This window comes from Lepisosteus oculatus, chromosome 23 (genome assembly GCF_040954835.1).
Source record: "Lepisosteus oculatus isolate fLepOcu1 chromosome 23, fLepOcu1.hap2, whole genome shotgun sequence".
Lineage (NCBI taxonomy): Eukaryota > Metazoa > Chordata > Actinopteri > Semionotiformes > Lepisosteidae > Lepisosteus > Lepisosteus oculatus.
In genome coordinates, this window is record NC_090718.1 from 10,179,450 (window position 1) to 10,198,612 (window position 19,163).

Consider the following 19,163-nt stretch of genomic DNA (forward strand, 5'->3'; position numbering starts at 1 on the left):
ACACAAGGTTAGCATTTTTCCAATTGTGCTGAATTGATTTTTAGACAAAGCAAATTCACTTCAGTTTTGTTCTGAAAGGTGCAGCATGACATGACCGCTTCTAATTTTTTACACTTTTTGTTTCTGAGGGAACTTTTTTTTCTTAATTGGCAAATTTGAAAATACACTTTTTTGTCGCTGTCCAATTAACGACTGACTCTCTATTACTGATTAATGGGATAGAAAGAAAACCACTAGTGAATATAGCAGTAGTTTAGTGATACTAATTAGCACTGGTCTTGACCTAAATTTTAGCAGTAGGTAAGGTCAAGCCTGATGCTAACTGAGGTATGTAATACCACCTAGATCGCTGTATTGTTACCAGCCTTTAGAAAACATTCCTTTATTGATTTTCCTTAAATACTTTAGGAACAGAAATGCAATATTAATTCTTCATCTTTGAAAAAGCTTCCCAATATTCACTTCAGTAAACCTGAGCTTGGCTCCCTGATTATCCTCCAGCTTTAACCAACATTAAAAACTCCCCAAAACACTTTGTCAGCTGTCAAAACAAAAAGAAATTACAAAAAAGCCTAAAAAGAAAGACGGAAAAATAACTTAATTGCCATTTATTTTCTTGAAGAATATTTTTTTTTCTTTGTGTCTGTCTTTCACCACAAGACCTAAAATGCTTGTTTTTTTTCATTTAATTCACTGATAAGCAAGATCATACAGTACCTTTTTCTATTGAAATTACCCTGACAGGATATGAAAGAAGCTTTTCAACAATTTGTAATTATGATCTTTGCTTAAAAAATCCACCAATTGTCAGCACAAAGCACAAATTGCTCTTTTTTCAGGTTTTCAAACAAAGTGGGCCATTTATTGGCAGAGGTAGAGTTGTTACTAGGCAACCCACGTCCTATCAGTTGTAAGAGGGGTATCTTTGGAGATGTGTGCCCCACAAAGAACTGGTTCAGCTCGCCTCGCTAGGCCCCTCTACCTCCCTGCCAAAACAACGGGCTCATTCTGCTGAGACCACTGCTGACCTCATTGTCTTTTTGTGAAATGAAAATCCAGAGTTGCATTCTGCTAAATGAAAAACTGTCCGGCTGCTCTGAACACCCCTAGCGTCTTTTGCCCTCATGGAGCTCTGTGAATGACCACTGATGAGGTAGCGGAGGTACTGCCCACCTGTATAGACCGAGAGAGGAAAATATGGTAAGACAACAGGGGAAATTGCTCTAATATTGATTATTCTGGGGTTATTCTATTCTACATAACAAAAATACAAAGAAGACTGTTGCAAAACTAGTGTAAAACCTGATTTTGTGTTTTCAGAATTTAAAATGTGTTTGTCTTTCTGTCTTAAAACAATTGTTCTTTTTTTAACATGCATACTCCCAGCACTGTTCTGAAACAGTAGCTGCCATATTACATAATAATTTCTTGCATTTACATAATGCTGTTCATCCCAAAGGATCCCAAAGTGTCTTACAGTAGCACCCACTGTGGGTGGTGAGGGGATCCATTTCATCCACCAGTGATGTGTATCACTCTCCTGCGTAAGAAATAGCATTGTTTGTGTCACACTACACATTTAAATACATCAAACTGTGCAACTAATCAAAATGTAGATTTATTTTCTTTATTCCTTAAATAAAATACCAGCCCTCCTATGGGAACTGCCTGCCTAATATGACTAACTACTGAATATTTTATATTTACCAGTACTATTATGCCTTTTTTAAATGTCTGATCGGTAAAGAAATCTACTTAATGGTTTAGCCAACTTCTAAAATAAACCCTTTTGGCAGCACGAATTATAGAATCCATGAATTTACATTTACTTTTTTCTAATTGTTAAATTCATTTTTATTATGTGTAGTACGAATAAGGTAATGCTTGCAAAAGGTCAAAAAAGAAAGTAAAGTAAATTGTCCCCAGAATTCAATGCATTCAATTACAGAATTCCAGGGAGTAAGGAATTACTGTATAACTTTTTGTTCTATATTTCATCTACAGTGCAAAAGCAGTATATTCTTTCAGTGAAAGATATCTATAAAAAATGTATATTGCACTGTTTCTGGTACTTATACGCCTGAAACCCAGCAATACACTGTTGCTTGTTTTGACAATGATTAATATTATTATACATCTATTTCCTTCAACACAGCTGTCACTGGAGTGTTTCATTACTATTTTTAGTTGCACTGTTTCAAATATTCCAATTATTTTCCTGCAGACTGTACTACTAACAGGACTGTAAATGTTTTCAGAGGTGTTTGAAGCTATGCTGCCTTTAAGGTGCAAGAATAAAGAGTGAAAGACAACAAATATATTTGAAAAATTGCATTACTCCTTCTTACCTCGAAGAACCATGAACCTTAAATTTACTAAACCCAATAAATGTCAAGGACTCTAAGGTAACATTGCTACCTATCGTAATTAGAAACAAAATTGCCGCAACCAATGCGATTTTGTAAAATTTCAAGTCAAAGTATGATCCCTAAAACTAGTTTTTACCAGACAATAACACAGACAGGGTGTTGAGTAGAAACATAAAGTAAAATAAGCATCTTTTTAAGTAATATTTTCTGAATTCTGAATCTGAAGGAAAGAAGGAATCTGACAGTGTTAAATCTTGTGGGCAGTAAACTGGATGATCAAGGTATTTCACTTCTGGGACATTTACACTAGGGCATTATGGGTCATGGTTATCATAGAAACAATTTAATTTAAAAAAATCATTGTTTGATAAGTAAAAACAACTATTTGTTGCTCAGAAACCATGGCTTCTTGGAATGACAAAATAATTTTTTTTTAGCCAAAAGCATGAACCATTAAAGTTTAATGATAGAATGTTGACTTACTGTGAAATAAACAAAATTCACAAAGGAACGGATGCCGTGAGTAAAAGGAAAAAAGATGGCTAAGGTACCATCTGTCACACCATCTTTTTTCTGTGGCATCAATTCTTACAGAATCTTGGGGCGGGTGCGGCGCCTGAAAATTATCGTCCATCAGCTGATCATGAGACTCCCCTGCCACAGGCACACACTGGAGAACCCAGAGATGCTGAGGGAACTCCAGCATGGCTGAGAGAAATTCAGCCAGCAAACCAAGGCAAGCCCCATACTTCTATTTTACTCAGCCATACAACATCTAGACTTAAACTGTATTATGTTTTTCTAAAAGCAGTCTGTTGCCTACTGTCTACGACCACATTCATGAAGCGTAAATCATTTTAAATACCTTAATCTTAAGGGAATTCTGGCTGTGGATTAATAGATAGTTTGAATAGAATATGTTCTCTGCATCTGCTTATACAATGCTTATATATCTGCTCTTTACAGGGACAGGCAGGATATTAGTATAATTTACTAACACTATACCACTGCATTGTTAGTTTGTTGTCTTTTTAATGTAATTTAATGCACAAAAAATCTGGCTAATCATCAAGCACAAAAATGAGAAGGAGTATTTGTCTCATCACTTGATTGTAAATCTTTTAGGTTCAGTCACCCTTGTGCTTAAAACAGCAGGGGTCACTATAGACAATCAGAATCAACTTTTTTTCTGACCATCACATACAGTACTGTACTATATCTAAACTAATGAATATGTTCAAGTTTCTTCCAAGGTAACGGCGCACAGACTGGCGAAGATACTGGCAGTTGTGTGTACAGTTGGACTGCTAGGCTGTTTAGCTGTAGGAGTATGTTTTTTAGGTGAGAAATAGCATTTGATCCCTGATTTAATTTGCCTCCTCTCTTGTTCCTTGTTGACAGAATGATTTTACCACGTGGCTACTTTCAGAATAGATTTTTTTTTCAAGAGCATACATTTAACTTTTTTCTGTTTGAACATTTTACATAACCTCGGGGAAAAACCAGATGAAAAGCAACAAATGCATGCACATTATACAAAAAGTGTCAAAAATGACAATAAATGAAATGTTAGTGGGAAGCTTCAAAATACAATGGTGCCACAAACCATAATAAAACAACTTTTCCTGTTATTAATTTTCATAGACTATCAGATGGTGGCATTTTTTATTTTCTGTATCTATGGGGAACTTTAAGGTGATTCTCATCTTGAATTTTTTCTCAAGGTAACTTCATAATGAACTGCTTGAAACTGCCTGAGATAAACAAAGGTCATGGCATATCAGTCAAGATCTGAGCAAATCTTTCTATTTATACAATTAAAAATATTTCATATCCTTATGGATACTATTTAAAACAATTAAACATATATACAGTACTTAACAGATAATTGTATAGCTATTATTTAATACAAACTAGAAGTAGTCTCAGACATATGGAAAATTATAGCTGTTCCATTTTGAAGAAGGATGAGAAATGTATTTCTCCATTCAGCTGTACCTTATACACTCCAGTAAGGTGAAGAATGCACATTTAAACACATACTGTAGATATATTAAAATGAGGTCAATCCCTATGAAATTTATTTTTAAAAATATTTAATTTGCACTGATACTGTACCACCTCCAGTTGTTAACCTCTAAAGGTATCAAAGATAGCACACAGAGTACACACTTCATCTCTGCTGTGTACACCTTGTCTGGCAGTCCACTGAGTGAACATTTGGAGGGAGTACTACAGCAGGTGGCTGGAAGTTACTGTGCAGTAGTGTTTTGAGTTTATTTAATTTTGCTTTAAAAATCGTTGCAGAGCAGAAACAGTTTGTTTTGAAACAAATGTGAAAAGTATTTTCACAATAAAAAAACAAACAAACAAAATTTCACCCATGAAAACCAGGATGGATTCATTTAGCTTTCTGTTCACAAAAAACAGTCTTACTGTATATTTCTGGCCTTTTCAGAACATAAACAGTTTGTTTTAAAACAAATGTGGAAAGTATTTTTACAATAAAGACAAAACAAAAATTAACTCATGAAAACCAGGATGGATTCATTTAGCTTTCTGTAGAATTTATGCTATCATTTATTTTTAGGAAAGTGTTATGTTCCTGTCATGTTAACACAGACATTTGGGTATTGTGTTAGTAGTGTATAGTATAATATACTGTCTTTCATCCAGTGAAGCTGCTCTTAAGGCCTGCTACAAATCACAGCTCAGCGGGTCTAGGAGATGCAAAAGAGACTCCCTTCTGTAATGTGACGGAAGACAGTACCATCGCTGACCCCAGAAAAGGTCAGTGATCCGACAGATGGATTCTGGGAGGGTTTGTGCTAGACGTGGTTAGAGTCTTTAATCATTTGTGTGTTGATCTTCTAACGAGTCACATAGAAGTGAACAGCAAGTGAAAAGCAAATGACCAAGAACAAGCCAAGGTGGGAAAGAGCAAAACATCGAGAAGATATCTACCGCACAGTACAGTGCACATTTCACAAACTGAACACACAAGGTTAAATACAAACGGTTTTGAATAAATTCAATTCAGTTTTTTACAGAATAAGTCCTGAGAACTCTCTGCTAGAGGTCCAGTTGGAGAAATTGCAGACTTGGCTTCCTGTGTGCTATGAAAGATGGAACTCATCTTTGGGAAACCTGGTTTGTAGGCAGCTAGGCTACCTAAGGTAAGCCTTTTAAACTGCTTGACACTTTACCAAAGTCTGATAAATGCTGCAGAAATAGAAGGATAAGAGTGCCCTGTTGTAATGTTTGGATTTGTTGGACATTTCCTAATACACTATAATGCATCTGTTCACTTAGATAATTAAAGCTGCTGTATTTTACCACAGCACAACGTTTGCCAATATATTCACTTTTAAACTGATGGAAAATATTCTCATTACTTTATCATGCACCTAAACCCTAAATATACAATGAAAGAGTTTCCCCTATGTCTGTCTACACTCTGCCATTACTAGTAGTGTACCTCTTAGTCTCATACAAATTAAGATAATCATTTGCTACATACATTAGGATAATCATTAAACTTATTTACCAGTACAGACATATGAATATCACGTCTATGTGTATTTCACTCTCTGCGGAGTCTTGCCTTCATATTAAAACATATTTATAATACAACCTTCATCAAAACAACAAGTAGAACATTTTCTTTAATGACATTGTGTAACTCCTAACATTTTCCATAAATCCTATGTTATAATAAGGCTTGCCCATACAAACAAGTTTATTCATTACCACCTCACCTGTTTATAATGGGTTTATAATTAAAATAGGGAGTTCAATTGAGTAAAAAGAAAGCAAACTTTTCAAAGTAAAAGTATTTACTCAAATTATATGGCACGTAGACTAATAGCTTACCTGTAATTTTACAAAGACTGTTAATTAAAGCTGCTGTATTATCAGCGCGACAAAATGCCGTTAAATTCGCTTTTTAAACCGACGATCACGCGCCGGGGTGAACAGCAGCCTCGCTCGGGCCACCTACTGGCTTTTCAGTAAAACTCCACGAGTGTGTGTGCGAATCGACCGCAAACTAAACACAAAACTTAAATTAAAAAAAGGACTTTAGCAGTGTGCATGACACTATCACATTTATATATGTGTTTGCTCGCTTAGCGTACGCCCTTACCTAGGGAGACTTACAATTCATGTTCTACAATTTAATTTTATTTAATTTTCTAGTGGAATCAACTTCAGCAATTCTTGTGTCCCGCAACCGCGCCATTCTTCCTGTTATTATAAATGCAACCAGTTCACAATCATATGGGGGAAAAAGACAATCTGCAGTATTCTGTAGCAAATGCAGTGACACATTTTTAAACAGACATGACATAGGTAAATTCATTAGGCAGATTAAAGTTTTTAATTAACGATGGACGGGGAATCTTTTGTACACAACAATTAGTGTATCGTTCTGCATGCCTGCGCCACACTTTGCTGAGATTTATCAGGATGTTTTACTCAAAACCTTTATTCAGTGGTTCAGCCAAGGAGATCTGAAAATTAGAAAGTATGTGTCAAGCATCAAAGCAGTGCAGATCTTTTTCTGGATTTCGTCTCTTTGCGCACAAGCAGCATTGCCATTAACTTACAGTCCTGATGTACGGTGTGATTTATCACAGGATTCAAAGTAGGATGATACTTCTGCTCTGTCTTTCAGGTTAACAAAGCACAAAGGAGTAAACCTGACAGACATAGGACCCAATTACTCGGATGGGTTTGTTCAAATTACCTCTGAACACAAAACCAATCTGGAAAGCTTGTGGCAGTTCAGGTAATTAATTTTAGCACTCATCTCCATTGACCTTTTATGATACATAATGGTTAGATCTGAATAAATTGGGTGAACAGCCGTAAAGGGGACAAACAAATACTTCCTTATGCATATGCTTATCGGGCTTTTTTATAAATAAATCATTTATTAGAACTCTGCTACAATACCAATGCACTGAGAAAACATAATAGTGCCTTTCTTTTACAATTAAGCATTAAAATTGTATAAGATGGTTTATACTATGTTTCAATCAGCTTTTTCAGTACACATTAGTCACCTTGCTTTTTAATTCACCGGCTCAATCATTGCCTGATTTAACAATAAATTCGGTACACAACACAGTTAAAATTCATGAAGCCTATGTTTTCAAACATTGTATGAATGTTTGATGTGGTATGTTTCATAAATTGTAGAACATCAGACAAATGATTATTCTACTCAATGTGAACAAAAACATCCAATATAAACTCAACAGTATAGTGTTTCTTATGTCCACGTTCCAGTACTACTATCAGAAACACTGGTTGTCAAAGAGAATCAGTAGGGAGAATATTTAAAAACAAAGTTGAAAACATCTCAGAGTGAACAAAACTGAGTTAATAAGTCATATTGAAGCAAACTTATTTTGTTAGGAGGCTGATGGTCATCCATTAACAAGCTGTCATGAGGGTCCAAGAGTCACTGGAATTAAATTGCTTTTTTAGCTAGGATGTTGGATTTCTTTCAGCAAGCAAATCTCACGTTTGCATTTCCCCAGATTTAATAAAAGGTGAGGAAGAGAGCTCTAACCCTCTGTGCTCTCTCGAGGCAAGATCCATAGCTCGCTGAACAAGATCAATAAGGTTTAAAGACTCAGCTTCAGGCTGTGTGTGCTTCTCTTATAATCTAGGGGAGAGAGCCATGTGCTGTCTTGTCCCCTTAACACCATGGAAACCAGCATAAGCCCTGACCCAGTGAGCCACTGGGCTTGGGTAGGTACTTTACTTCTCTGTCCTTACGAGTAGTGAGAGTGAACTCTCTGCAATGCAGTGCTGTCTTTCTCTCCCGGACCAGAAAAGTTGGATTCAGTTTCACAAGACATTGTATTCTTTCTGCTGTCAAGAAGGCAAGGTGAAAATCCTTCTTCTGCTATATTCTCTTTCCAAGGTATAGATCCCTTATTGGCATCTTATATCATCATCAGAACAATTCCTTGCATTTAGATACTGCCCTTTAGACTAAGTACAGCTAGGAAACCATGCTGTGCCATTTGGTAGAAATGTGTAGACCAGGGCCGCCGTATTTCCCTCTTCAGGTGAAATAAGCTGTTTGCTCCGCATTAAGGTCCACTAAATGAATTAAAAATAGGAAGGGATCCACTTTATTCATCACTAAAGTATAGCACAGAGCAGGATGATATATGGCAGACATTATGGAAAACAGAACCACTGTACAGCAAACTGGTGGAAAAGAGAGAAATTACTTCACAATCCATTTTAACGGGGACCTTTAGTCCAGCCAGACTTGGAATTATGGGTTAGGAAGTCAACATCCAAGATGGATAGTTTTTACAGTTTCCCTCAAATTTAAACATGGCAAAGGCAAGTCAGACTGATGTCTTTAATGAATGCGCTTTCAGTTAGTCTTTCATTCAAGCGTGTTCTTTCAAATTTGCAGCCACAGCCTGGTTATTTTTTTACTGTTTAATGCAAATGAAAAATGAAAACGATTTCAAACATTTCAAAACTGCTCCAACAGACCCAAGGGTACAGTGTCAAGACACTGGACGGTGGAACACGGTACTGGCCTCTAAGCAGACCTTAATCAATCACTTCTCAAAGCTGTGCGTAGCAGAAGAAGCAAGCTAGAACTTAGATATTTCCACGACGAGACATTTATACAGTATATACTGTATAAAGAAATATAAGGAAACCACATTTATTGATATGCTCTGTACTGCTACTATTTAATTATTACCTGCTTGAATTATGAAAGAGAATCATACAAACTGCACTGCACTGTTCTATCTCTCTATTTGCTTTCAGAGAGAGTTGTATCACAGGAAAGGTGATAGCATTGAAGTGTTTTGGTAAGTTTTATTTAATTTTCTAAAACGGGTTTTGAAGCACGACACTGAAAACAGTGTTTATCTCCCATTTCGGGAATGACTGTTTTACTCTTCATCTTTGCTTCTGATGAACATAGAGAATGGCTTCACATGGCTTCACTGTCGTTCCTTGAGGTTCAAGCCGAACAAACAATACCACATTCAATTAAAAACCAAAAAAAACAGACTATAAAAGAAACTAATAGGAATGACTGATGAATTATTAAGAGGAAATATGTTTAATTCATTTGCCCTTAACAAGTTATTTGCATTTTTGCAAAAAAGTCAGTTTTTGGCACATTTTGTAACTTTGTCACATCGTTATAAATAACTTGGTCACATTGTTTTTTTGACATTTTTTTCCACACATAAAGAAGATACCAATGTAGCCCATTCATGAAGTAAACAAATCTCGTGCCTCTACAGTTTTCACAACTTTTAGTAGTAAAGGCTTTTTTTAATAACATTTAAAGCAATTAAACCTGAGAGCATGACTCAGGTTATGGCCTTGGAGATGTACTGTATATAACTAGCAATGGCTCTGAAAGGAAATATATCTGCCTAAATATACGTCTAAATGTCTGTCTGGTGTGTGCTCCGTGTTTCCAATGAAGGGAGCACTGGTGAATGAGTGCTAACACAAGTACTGTACCAGGGGAAGCTCAGCTTGCTCTGAGCAGAGTCATAAGACACAGTCACTGAGGGAACAATGATGTACGTTTCCTTTAATAACATTTCTTTACCTTGTTGTCTACTACAAGGACATGTTTTAACCTCATTAGGAACCATATTTACATAGCTACAGTATACATAGAGTGAAATTGACTTTTATTTTCTTGTGAAACAGCCAGATGAAATTAATATGCATATGCCCATAATTCACTGTGACATGTTTGTTTAACAACATGAACCATATACTGTGTAAGCCCCATTTGACTGGTGAAAGTATAGCTATGACATGCTGATGGGCCCTGTCACCTGTCTGTGGCTGCTTTGAATTTAAAAATGTGAAGCAATGATCTGCGCTGGAATTCAAAAACACTTAAACTCAAAATGAAGGCAGGACAATCCAATGAAGATCTATAAGGCAGACATGCAAGGGATATTGTCAAACGACAACCCCAGGGAAAAGCAAAACATCAAAGCACCAGATAATTAAATACTTATGCATAAATGATTAGGAACAAAATGCATGACAAAAACCTACTCAATTATTATGCAATTATGATGTAAATGAAGAACATAATTAAAGGAGAGTGACGGTGAAGAACACAACATTAGTACATACACAGTATTCCAAAGAAACAGGAAAGATGGATGAAAGGGACATGTAGCAGTTCATTAAAATGAGCATTTAGGCGCAGACAGTTAAAATAGGTGAATTAAGGGTCTCAGAATACTTATTTAATTAATAGGAAAAAAAACATTCAAAGGAACAATGTTAGTAGCATGCTACAGTCCACCAAATACAATTACTGTACTCAGAGAATTTCTTTACTGATCTCAGATTTTCCAATAATCTAGATGTGATAAGGGAAAAGGAGAGGAAAAAACTATGCAAGAACTGGGATCATAAAATAGTATGCTTCATAACATGTTTTGAAACTGAACAGATAAAGCGCAAAACAACGGTATGCAATTTCAGGAAACCAGACTATAAAGACAGGGGATAGACTACACTGGTGTAAAAACTAAATCTATTTAGTCCTGAGCAGAGGTGACTAGAGGGGAACAGATTCATAATCCCCAGAGGCATTGATGCTGTGTAGCTAGTGCTCTGGAATTGACACCTTGGCCTGTTTCAAGAAACAGCTATATTAGCAACCAAATGAGCCAGACTGGAGCAAGGCAACACAGGCCCTTCCCTTTGGTCACCTTTCTTATGACCTAATAATAATAATAATAATAATAATAATAATAATAATAATAATAATAATTGCTTACACTTATATAGTGCTTTTCTGGACACTCCACTCAAAGCGCTTTACAGGTAATGGGGACTCCCCTCCACCACCACCAATGTGCAGCATCCACCTGGATGATGCGACGGCAGCCATAGTGCGCCAGAACGCTCACCACACATCAGCTATTAGTGGGGAGGAGAGCAGAGAGTAATGAAGCCAATTTATAGATGACCTAATGACCTACTGTAATGTTCTAGAAGCCTGTTCTAGTCTCAGGTACTGTGAGACAGCCAGGAGTTATTAATATTCACAGTCTCCTAATTCATAGTGTGGCAGTGGCTAGCATTGCTGCCTCACAGTGCTGGGGCCCTGGCTTCAGTTCCTGGGGTGCTGGAGTTTGTATGCCCTTCCCGTATTTGTGTGCGTTTCTTCCAACAGTCCTAAGACATACTGGTAGGTTAATTTGCTTCTGGGATCACTGGCCCCGGTGCGTGTTTGTACATGTCTGTGTGTGCACTGCGATGGACTGGCACCCTGTCCAGGGTGTTTACTGCCTTGTGCCCGTTGCTTGCCGGGTGTAGCAGAGTGGACCAGTTGGGACTGTGGAAAGGGCGTAGAACTGCCACACACCATTGCAACTGTCCCAGGGACACATTCCCAGCATTCACACGAGGAAATTGGGAAACTGGCTACACCTGGGGACGCCAGGTCCCTGTAAAGGACATAGTGAAGAGTTGTCTCTCAAGACCCCTACAGTAACTCTGGACGTCTCAGGGGGGAGATCCTAGGGCAGCACCTATTTTAAAAAGGTTATACAATGTTTGGTTGGCGATACAATATTCGGGTGGTTTGAAGTCCGGGAAAGAGACTCTCCCTGTCAGGCAGCAGCCTCTGTTGTTCCCAAGTTGGCACACTGATAAGAAAGAAGACAGGCAAAGAGCAAAGCCAGCGATATAGAATCAACCGGGTGAGGAGCTTCCACTGCTAGTGGGCTGGAAAGGAGAGTTGAATGGGCAGGAGGAGAAAGACCACAGGGGAGGATAGGGAGTGTAGCTTCCGGGTGGTTCGCTGGGCTGTGTAAGCTGCCATCTTACCAGTGGGTATAGTAGGGTTTCTGCGCAGATCCCTTTGCGACACTTCGTTCAAGAGGCAACTGTCACAGCGGGATTCACCGGCTGCGGCTGGCTTGCAGCCCCTGAACTCGACGAAGCAGTTAGAAGATGGACAGCTGGAGACTTCCCAGCAAGGTGCTTTGCCCTTAAAAAAAAAAATCCCCTACGGCAAGCCTGAAAAGGGGCTCCCTTTGAAGATGTCTATCATTTTGCACTCTAGATGGACCTCCCTCTCAAAGCAGGTAAAAGGGTGGCCGGCCACTCTTCCAAATGTGTTGTCTGAGCCTCAGATGCTCAGTCACTTTACAAAAACACACACGCACACTCCCCTCCCCCAGCCCTGACGTTTGGTTTTGTCTGGTGCTGTTTTTTCCCCGAGAGTGTGGGACTCGAGCAAAGCTGCCCCGAATAATTGGAGGAACGGAAGCCACTCTGGGGAGGTGGCCCTGGCAAGTGAGTCTCCACTACAGCTCCAGACATACCTGCGGAGGCTCAATTATAACGCGCCGCTGGATAGCCACCGCTGCACACTGCGTACACAAGTAAGACTGACTGCCACTCTGGAAGGGCTGTCTGGGTTGGTTTGGGGATTTCTTGTTTCTTAATGGTTTATTAACTTGAAGTACAGATAAAAATAAATTCATCTCCGAAGTGTTAAATAACCACGTATATTGCATGAGGAACGAGAGGCGAGCTGTGTCGACGTGGGTTGACTGCAGAGGAATAAGGTGGCGTTAGATGAAGAAGGAAGCAGAAAAAAAACGAAAGGTTGAACAGTTTTCTTCACACCCGAAGAAGGCTCAACGGCCGAAACACTGTTTCTTCTGTCTATTTTTCAGCATGGAATTAACCTTTACTTGTCCCTTTACATAAATTTCAGGGATAAGACCTGTCTAGCGTTTTATTCACTTCAGTGAGTATTAGCTGTTGTCGCTAGGTATACTGTATTTCTTCAAAAAAATCTTCTCTGTTCACTGCAAAGAACTGTAAAGAAAGTAAAACACTGACAATATCAAGTTGCTGAAAAGTTTCAGCTGTCTTGCAATGTCTTATTGCCCTATTTATCTGTGTTGCCTTCCCTGCATTTTATCTACAGCTTTGCTTTTGCACTCATGAAGTGAAAGTTTTCAGGGCACTGCACTTGTGCACATACTGTAAAATGTGTACATTAAAGGTATCTGGATATCAGACTTACAGTATGCTAAAGAAAAAATAATTCTTTACAAGTTTAAATGTTTATTATACTTTATTTTAAAAAGTGTTGCATGTTTTTTTGTTCCTTAAAAGGAAATTCCACAAATAATTTGTGGACAGCTTTAATATTTTACGTGATTACATTAGGCATTTCTTCTTTTTCATAAAAAAGGAAGAAAATATTTGAGGAAAGAGGAGGAGATAATGTTTCTACTTGTCATGAGTAAATGGACAGAAAGGAAATTAAGCGCCCTGTTACTCTTTAGTTATAGGCTACCTCAGGTCTCCAGCTGGGTGGTTTTTGCTGGTGTTGTCACTCGAAGCTCCACTAAACTGGCCCAACATACAGGATATGCTGTGGAGAAGATACTTTACCATAAAAACTATAACCACAGAAGTCACGACAATGACATAGCCTTGATAAAGCTGAAGACACCATTAAACTTCACAGGTGAGGATGGGTAAGAGCACCTTTTTCTTCATAAAAAGCTTCATAAGATTAATTGCCCTCAGAGTTGGAGATTTTTCTCATCGTAATGCTGTTCTGCAAAACTTAGCTTAACATGAAAGAAGTATTTGAACTCACACTGCAGAAATCCCCAAAGTTTCAGTGGAGAGATTATAAAGAGAATTTCCAAGTTACATTTAACCCCCCGTAGTACACTCCTTGCTGGGTACAAATCAGAGATCATGACTTTTTAAAAGTCTTTCCAAGCAAGTGGGAATGATGGAATCAACATGCTGTGGAATCTGGGGATCATGTGGCTTTATCACCGAGGCCTTGCTGTGATACAAGAAGCAGAGTCAAGAATTCAGTTAAAAGAATCATCTACAGATTAAAATAAGCTTTACCATAGTTTTTTGGATTTCTCATATAGCTTCTTATATGCTTAGATGGTTTCGAAATTTGTTTCTCGTAAATGAGTGGCTGTATATGAATGGCCGCTAAGGACACTCCTGGGACAAACAAATTGCAACTGGTTTGAGCTTCAGCTCATCCAATAAACCATTTCAGAATTGGGAAAAAAGAATACAAAAAGAAAAAGAAAAATTTTCTTAATTCAGATGAAACTATTTCAGTTACTGTTAAACTAGTTGTTTGCTTTATGGAAATCACAGCTGAAAATATCTTTTCAGGGGCTTGTCTTAAACTGCTTTTGACTCATTGAGGAATGGTAGTGCTTTAAGGAAAGTACTGCATGTCTTAAACTTAAAAACGTCTTTTACTTCTAGTATTTTTGTTTTCTGAGTTTTGACCTTCATTCATAATTGACAGAAAATAAAATCAATTAATGACGATATCTGTTCCGCCACTATCTCTTGTGAAGACACAACCCTTTTTTCATATGTACGTTATATTACACAGCTTAAAGTGTTATTTTATGTGAATAAAAGAAGTGTCTGCGATTTTTATTTCTTGTAATGTACTTCTGAGTTATCTCATTTAACAACATAGAGGATGAATCTCTTTTTGGGATATGTAATGGTCTAGATACATTTACCAGGGATGCCCACTTAGTGTTCTCTCATTGATTATTTCACTACTGAATGTTGCTCTCCTCATTATGACTTATTTATCATTTTTGGTCCAGTGGCTCCATAGTACCTGATAACTGCTATGGAATAAACAGGAATACTCAAGGTTAAAAATATCAGTTTCTAGGCAATCAGTTGTGTTCCTAAGAAAGCTAGTGTTATGTATATCTTCCTCTCTGTTTCCTCAAATGGATCTGAAATATAGAGACTGCTTTGCAAACATATTACATCTATTTATAATTCATGAACAAGAGTACAAGATATACAGTATACTTTGTTGTGAGAAACTAATATACTATCTCAACTTCTGAACTATTGTGTTTAAAAGTAACGTGCATGCACTTAAGAAATGAAATTTGTATTGTTAACAATGCACATAATATATATATATATTCTGTTACAGATGCAGATCTCAGTTGCAACAATACTGCTAGTATTGAAGCAATATTTGAGAATAAAAGAACATTACTTCTCATAACTCTTCATATTAATTTTTAACAGATACTATTAGGCCAGTTTGTCTCCCACAGTACGATCATGATTTCCCAGGTGGGACACAGTGCTGGATTTCTGGCTGGGGCTACACAAGACCTGATGAAGGTATTGATGAAGAATGTGTATCACTGCAGCACTGAAAGACTGAGCCTGCTATGAGTGTGATCATTATGCCTCTAGGCCACAACATGGGACAAACAAACTTTAGGTTATATGCTATATTTAACATTCTGGCTCACTTCATGTTTGTACTGAAACAAATAAATACACACACTGCATACATTTAGACACTATTTAATGACAGTGGTAAACCTTTTAATACTCTGTCATTTACTAAGATTCAAATAAAGCACTTTGCATATCACAGTAGTTCACATTGGCACCAATTAATTCAGTCTTTAGGACATATTCTAATATGAGAAATACAGTAAGATTAATATTTGTTAAGAAACTTCATTAGTTGAGGTAGAATAGTTCAGAAAAGAGAATGTGTTTAAATGGCAGTGAATTAGATTAAGTACCATGTCCATATCTCAAAATATCAGACAATTTCTTTACATATTCCAGTACTTTCACTCGCCTCAGCATGTTTTTGCCTCGATTGTCATTTGTAACACCTCACTACAAGCTTATATGGCATGACCACATATTGATACAGGGTTACATTGAGTAAAGAGATAAGCAGAGGTTTAATATAATCCACTTAGAGGATTACAGCTGGAGAATTAGGGTAACAACGATGTGTGTTCTTGTTAAAACATCCAACTGGCAAATGAAGTTGTTGTTAATGTTTGTGTATTGAGTTTGTTTTTTTTGCCTTTGGCTTCGTTGCAGTTCACATTCCTGAAACTTTAAAAGAGGCGCCAGTTCCCTTGATCAGCACTAAGAAATGCAACAGTTCCTGTATGTACGATGGGGAAATTACATCAAGGATGCTCTGTGCTGGATACACAGAGGGGCAAGTAGATGCATGTCAGGTCAGTGTGTTCAGATATTAAACTTCATTTATTCTTCCAGATGTTCTCTGCATTTTTCCTTTTCTGTGGATGACATTTTACCGCCATTTATTAACATTTTACTGCTCATGATGGACAGCTGACTTGTGTTATTTTAAAGAAAAGGTTACAAATAAAGGGATGCCATTTGGCTCGGTGCTATTTGCTGGGTAGCCAACTGATCTAAGAATCTCATCCATTTACCAATTATTCCTCCACTTTGAACACATGAAAGCAAGCAGAAATCCCTGACAAAGCTGGTGGTTTACTTTTCAGTACAAGGTGTTGATGAAGACTTGGTTTCACCTGGAGTCTCTGCGTTTCTACTACATCTTTTGATGGAAAATGACGTTGGGCCCCTTTAAGACCCCAAAAAATCCTTTCATTGCTATACTGTATAAACGCTAATAACAAGCTCACCTTAAAATGAGTAATATATAACCGTACCACAAAATTTAGTAAGAGAGATTTGAAGATTGATATTCTACTGTGCTTTAATACGGATTCATAGCTACCTGTTAAACTTCTGGAACCCTCTTTCCTTAACAGGTAGGATCAACAACAAATTTGTGAGTTATGAAAGCACATAAACCATTAGATATGAGCTCATCACAGGGGAATCCTTGTTTGTTTTAGTGAAGTGACACTCCAGGTCTCCAGAGAGACTCAGCACTGCGGGGTTACTATGGAACCCAACATCATGGAATTCTAAAGGTTAGAAAGCCATGACAGTTTGGATCAAAGAAATCAATAGCTGCTTTGGTTAAGCCATTAAGAGCTCAGGTGGAATAAAACCCACAGGTGACTGTCACTCCTCAAGATCAGAAGAGAGCATCAATATTTCAGTGTACAGAAAAGCCACAAAAAACCGTAGGCCTTGGGCATTTTCTCAGCAGGCATTCTGGGCGTTTTGACAGGGTGATAGTGGAGGCCCGCTGGTGTGTCAGGATGATGGCGTTTGGCGACTGGTAGGAGTGGTCAGCTGGGGCACAGGATGTGCAGAGCCCAACCACCCTGGAGTTTACACCAAGGTGGCCGAGTTTCTGGGCTGGATTTACGACACGATTGAGGTAAAAAAAACACATCAGCCCCCGCGCTGGGTGAATGACGGGATGGAAAGCCAAATGAAATAATCAGCATCAGATTGTTTTCAGAAATAAAGATTCTCATTGCATTTTGTTATTATGTCAATTTTTTGGACTGACACTTTCTTTCAGAACTACTGAGTGTGAAAGTAGAAGAAAGGAGTTCAGAAGAAGGAAAGGATGCTCGTCCTGAAGATGTTTACTGCAAAATTTTATTAAATTTATGAAAACCAGCTGTTAGCAGCTCCACTGTTTTCAAAGTGAGGATGCTCCCTCTGAATTTAACCAAAACAATAACAACAGAGTACATTATGGATAGTGAGGAGACTATATAATCTGCATTTCTTCCCCAATAAACATGGCAGTTAGTTCCTTATCACACCCCTCAGTTTGGAATACAGAATGTTAATCAACTGGACTGAGTGCCAAGGACCAGGCGCAAGCAGAGGCGGGACTTCCTCCAAACCCTGCGCTGTCATGGCAACTGCCATTTCCTCCCCCTGCTGGCCAGTGAGCCTGCACTGACTGGGGGATTGGAGTGGGGGTCACTGGCAGCACCGCAAGCACGAAGACAGCTGGCAGGGCCACAGCCTTCGTTAAGCAGCAAGCTGAAGACACCGTCTGTGACTTGACCTCTTCTAACCCTAGCGACACCCGGCTAGCTGTTTGCTGCCTCATGAGGAATCCTAATCCAATTTTAATCAGTGGCTTTAGGACTCTAGGGGCCTTTTTTTAGTCAGAATGATCACCTTTAATGCTCCAGCCACTTGGGAGCACTAAATTTCTTTTTAATGTATCAAAGCCATTACATGTGATTTGGAAGGCACTGTTGGTTTTGTTGTTCATGTTGTCATGTGCAATGCTGCCTCTCTGCTACAGAAACCCTGAGCTCTAGATAACCTTCCAAAAGTGAAGCACGTGGTGAGAGTGGAGAGCTGAGAGGGTTAACAGCAGATGACAAAGATAATTTTACAACGTAATTTTAAGCCCCTACCTTTTGCAATTCTAAACTAGATTCTTGACATCAAGTATTTTTCCAGATTATAGTAATGTGGGAAATTGTGACTAAATGGATATGAAAGGCAGAAATATTGCTGTTCTAATTCAGATGTTTATCAACATAGCTTGTAGAAATTTAAATGTTTTCAGTTGTCTATGTTGATCATGCCTGTATCTTTGTTATACTGTACATTATGACATAATACTACATTTGCAAAGGAATCTAAAGAGAAAATTATTTCTCCTACATATTTCAAATAGATATTAATATATTTTCCAAAATGTTGGCTTTATTTAAGACCAAAATGCTGACAGTTTGCAGTTGTAAGATTGTAAGAATATATGCACAAATATACATTATATGTATACTCAAAATAATATGATTGATAACATGTATTCGTGCAACATATGCAGATATAATTATTATTGATTTTAATGTAGATAATATTTGGGCAATATTAATAAAATATTATAAATAATATTTTCTCCCATCTGGAATAAAAACAATTGTATAAATATAGATCCTTGTTTATTGTTTTCCTTCAACATCACTATAATAATTACAGCCCAGAATTATTTAACATTATGAGTATGAATAA

At 37.7% G+C, this 19,163-nt stretch overlaps 1 protein-coding gene and 1 long non-coding RNA gene across 3 annotated transcripts; one reads left to right on the forward strand and one right to left on the reverse strand.

Annotated features, from left to right (window-relative positions):
* Nucleotides 1–592: 592 nt before the first annotated feature.
* LOC107075659 (uncharacterized) lies at nt 593–6,326 on the reverse strand. The gene is made up of 3 exons (XR_001477176.1): nt 6,243–6,326; nt 1,478–1,540; nt 593–1,173 (listed from the first exon to the last, which is right to left on the reverse strand). It is a non-coding gene; the product is annotated as an uncharacterized lncRNA (long non-coding RNA).
* Nucleotides 1,110–19,035, forward strand: tmprss5 (transmembrane serine protease 5). 2 transcript variants are annotated; one of them, XM_015337613.2, is made up of 13 exons: nt 1,110–1,200; nt 2,964–3,105; nt 3,612–3,710; nt 5,046–5,159; nt 5,410–5,545; nt 7,045–7,158; nt 9,183–9,226; nt 12,640–12,802; nt 13,721–13,905; nt 15,492–15,590; nt 16,320–16,462; nt 17,398–17,550; nt 17,698–19,035. In XM_015337613.2, exons 1-13 carry the CDS (start codon nt 1,198–1,200, stop codon nt 17,704–17,706), a joined length of 1,404 nt encoding a protein of 467 aa, XP_015193099.1. In that variant the 5' UTR covers nt 1,110–1,197; the 3' UTR covers nt 17,707–19,035. The 2 variants fall into 2 exon arrangements, with proteins under 2 accessions (XP_015193099.1, XP_069038970.1); XM_069182869.1 differs by lacking the exon at nt 17,698–19,035 and having other exon boundaries at nt 17,377–17,462.
* Nucleotides 19,036–19,163: the final 128 nt, after the last annotated feature.

Coding starts and splice junctions, on each gene's coding strand:
- tmprss5 (XM_015337613.2), top strand. Junction 5,546..7,044: donor AGGCAGCTAGGCTACCTAAG/GTAAGCCTTTTA, acceptor TCTGTCTTTCAG/GTTAACAAAGCACAAAGGAG. Junction 12,803..13,720: donor GCTGCACACTGCGTACACAA/GTAAGACTGACT, acceptor GTTACTCTTTAG/TTATAGGCTACCTCAGGTCT.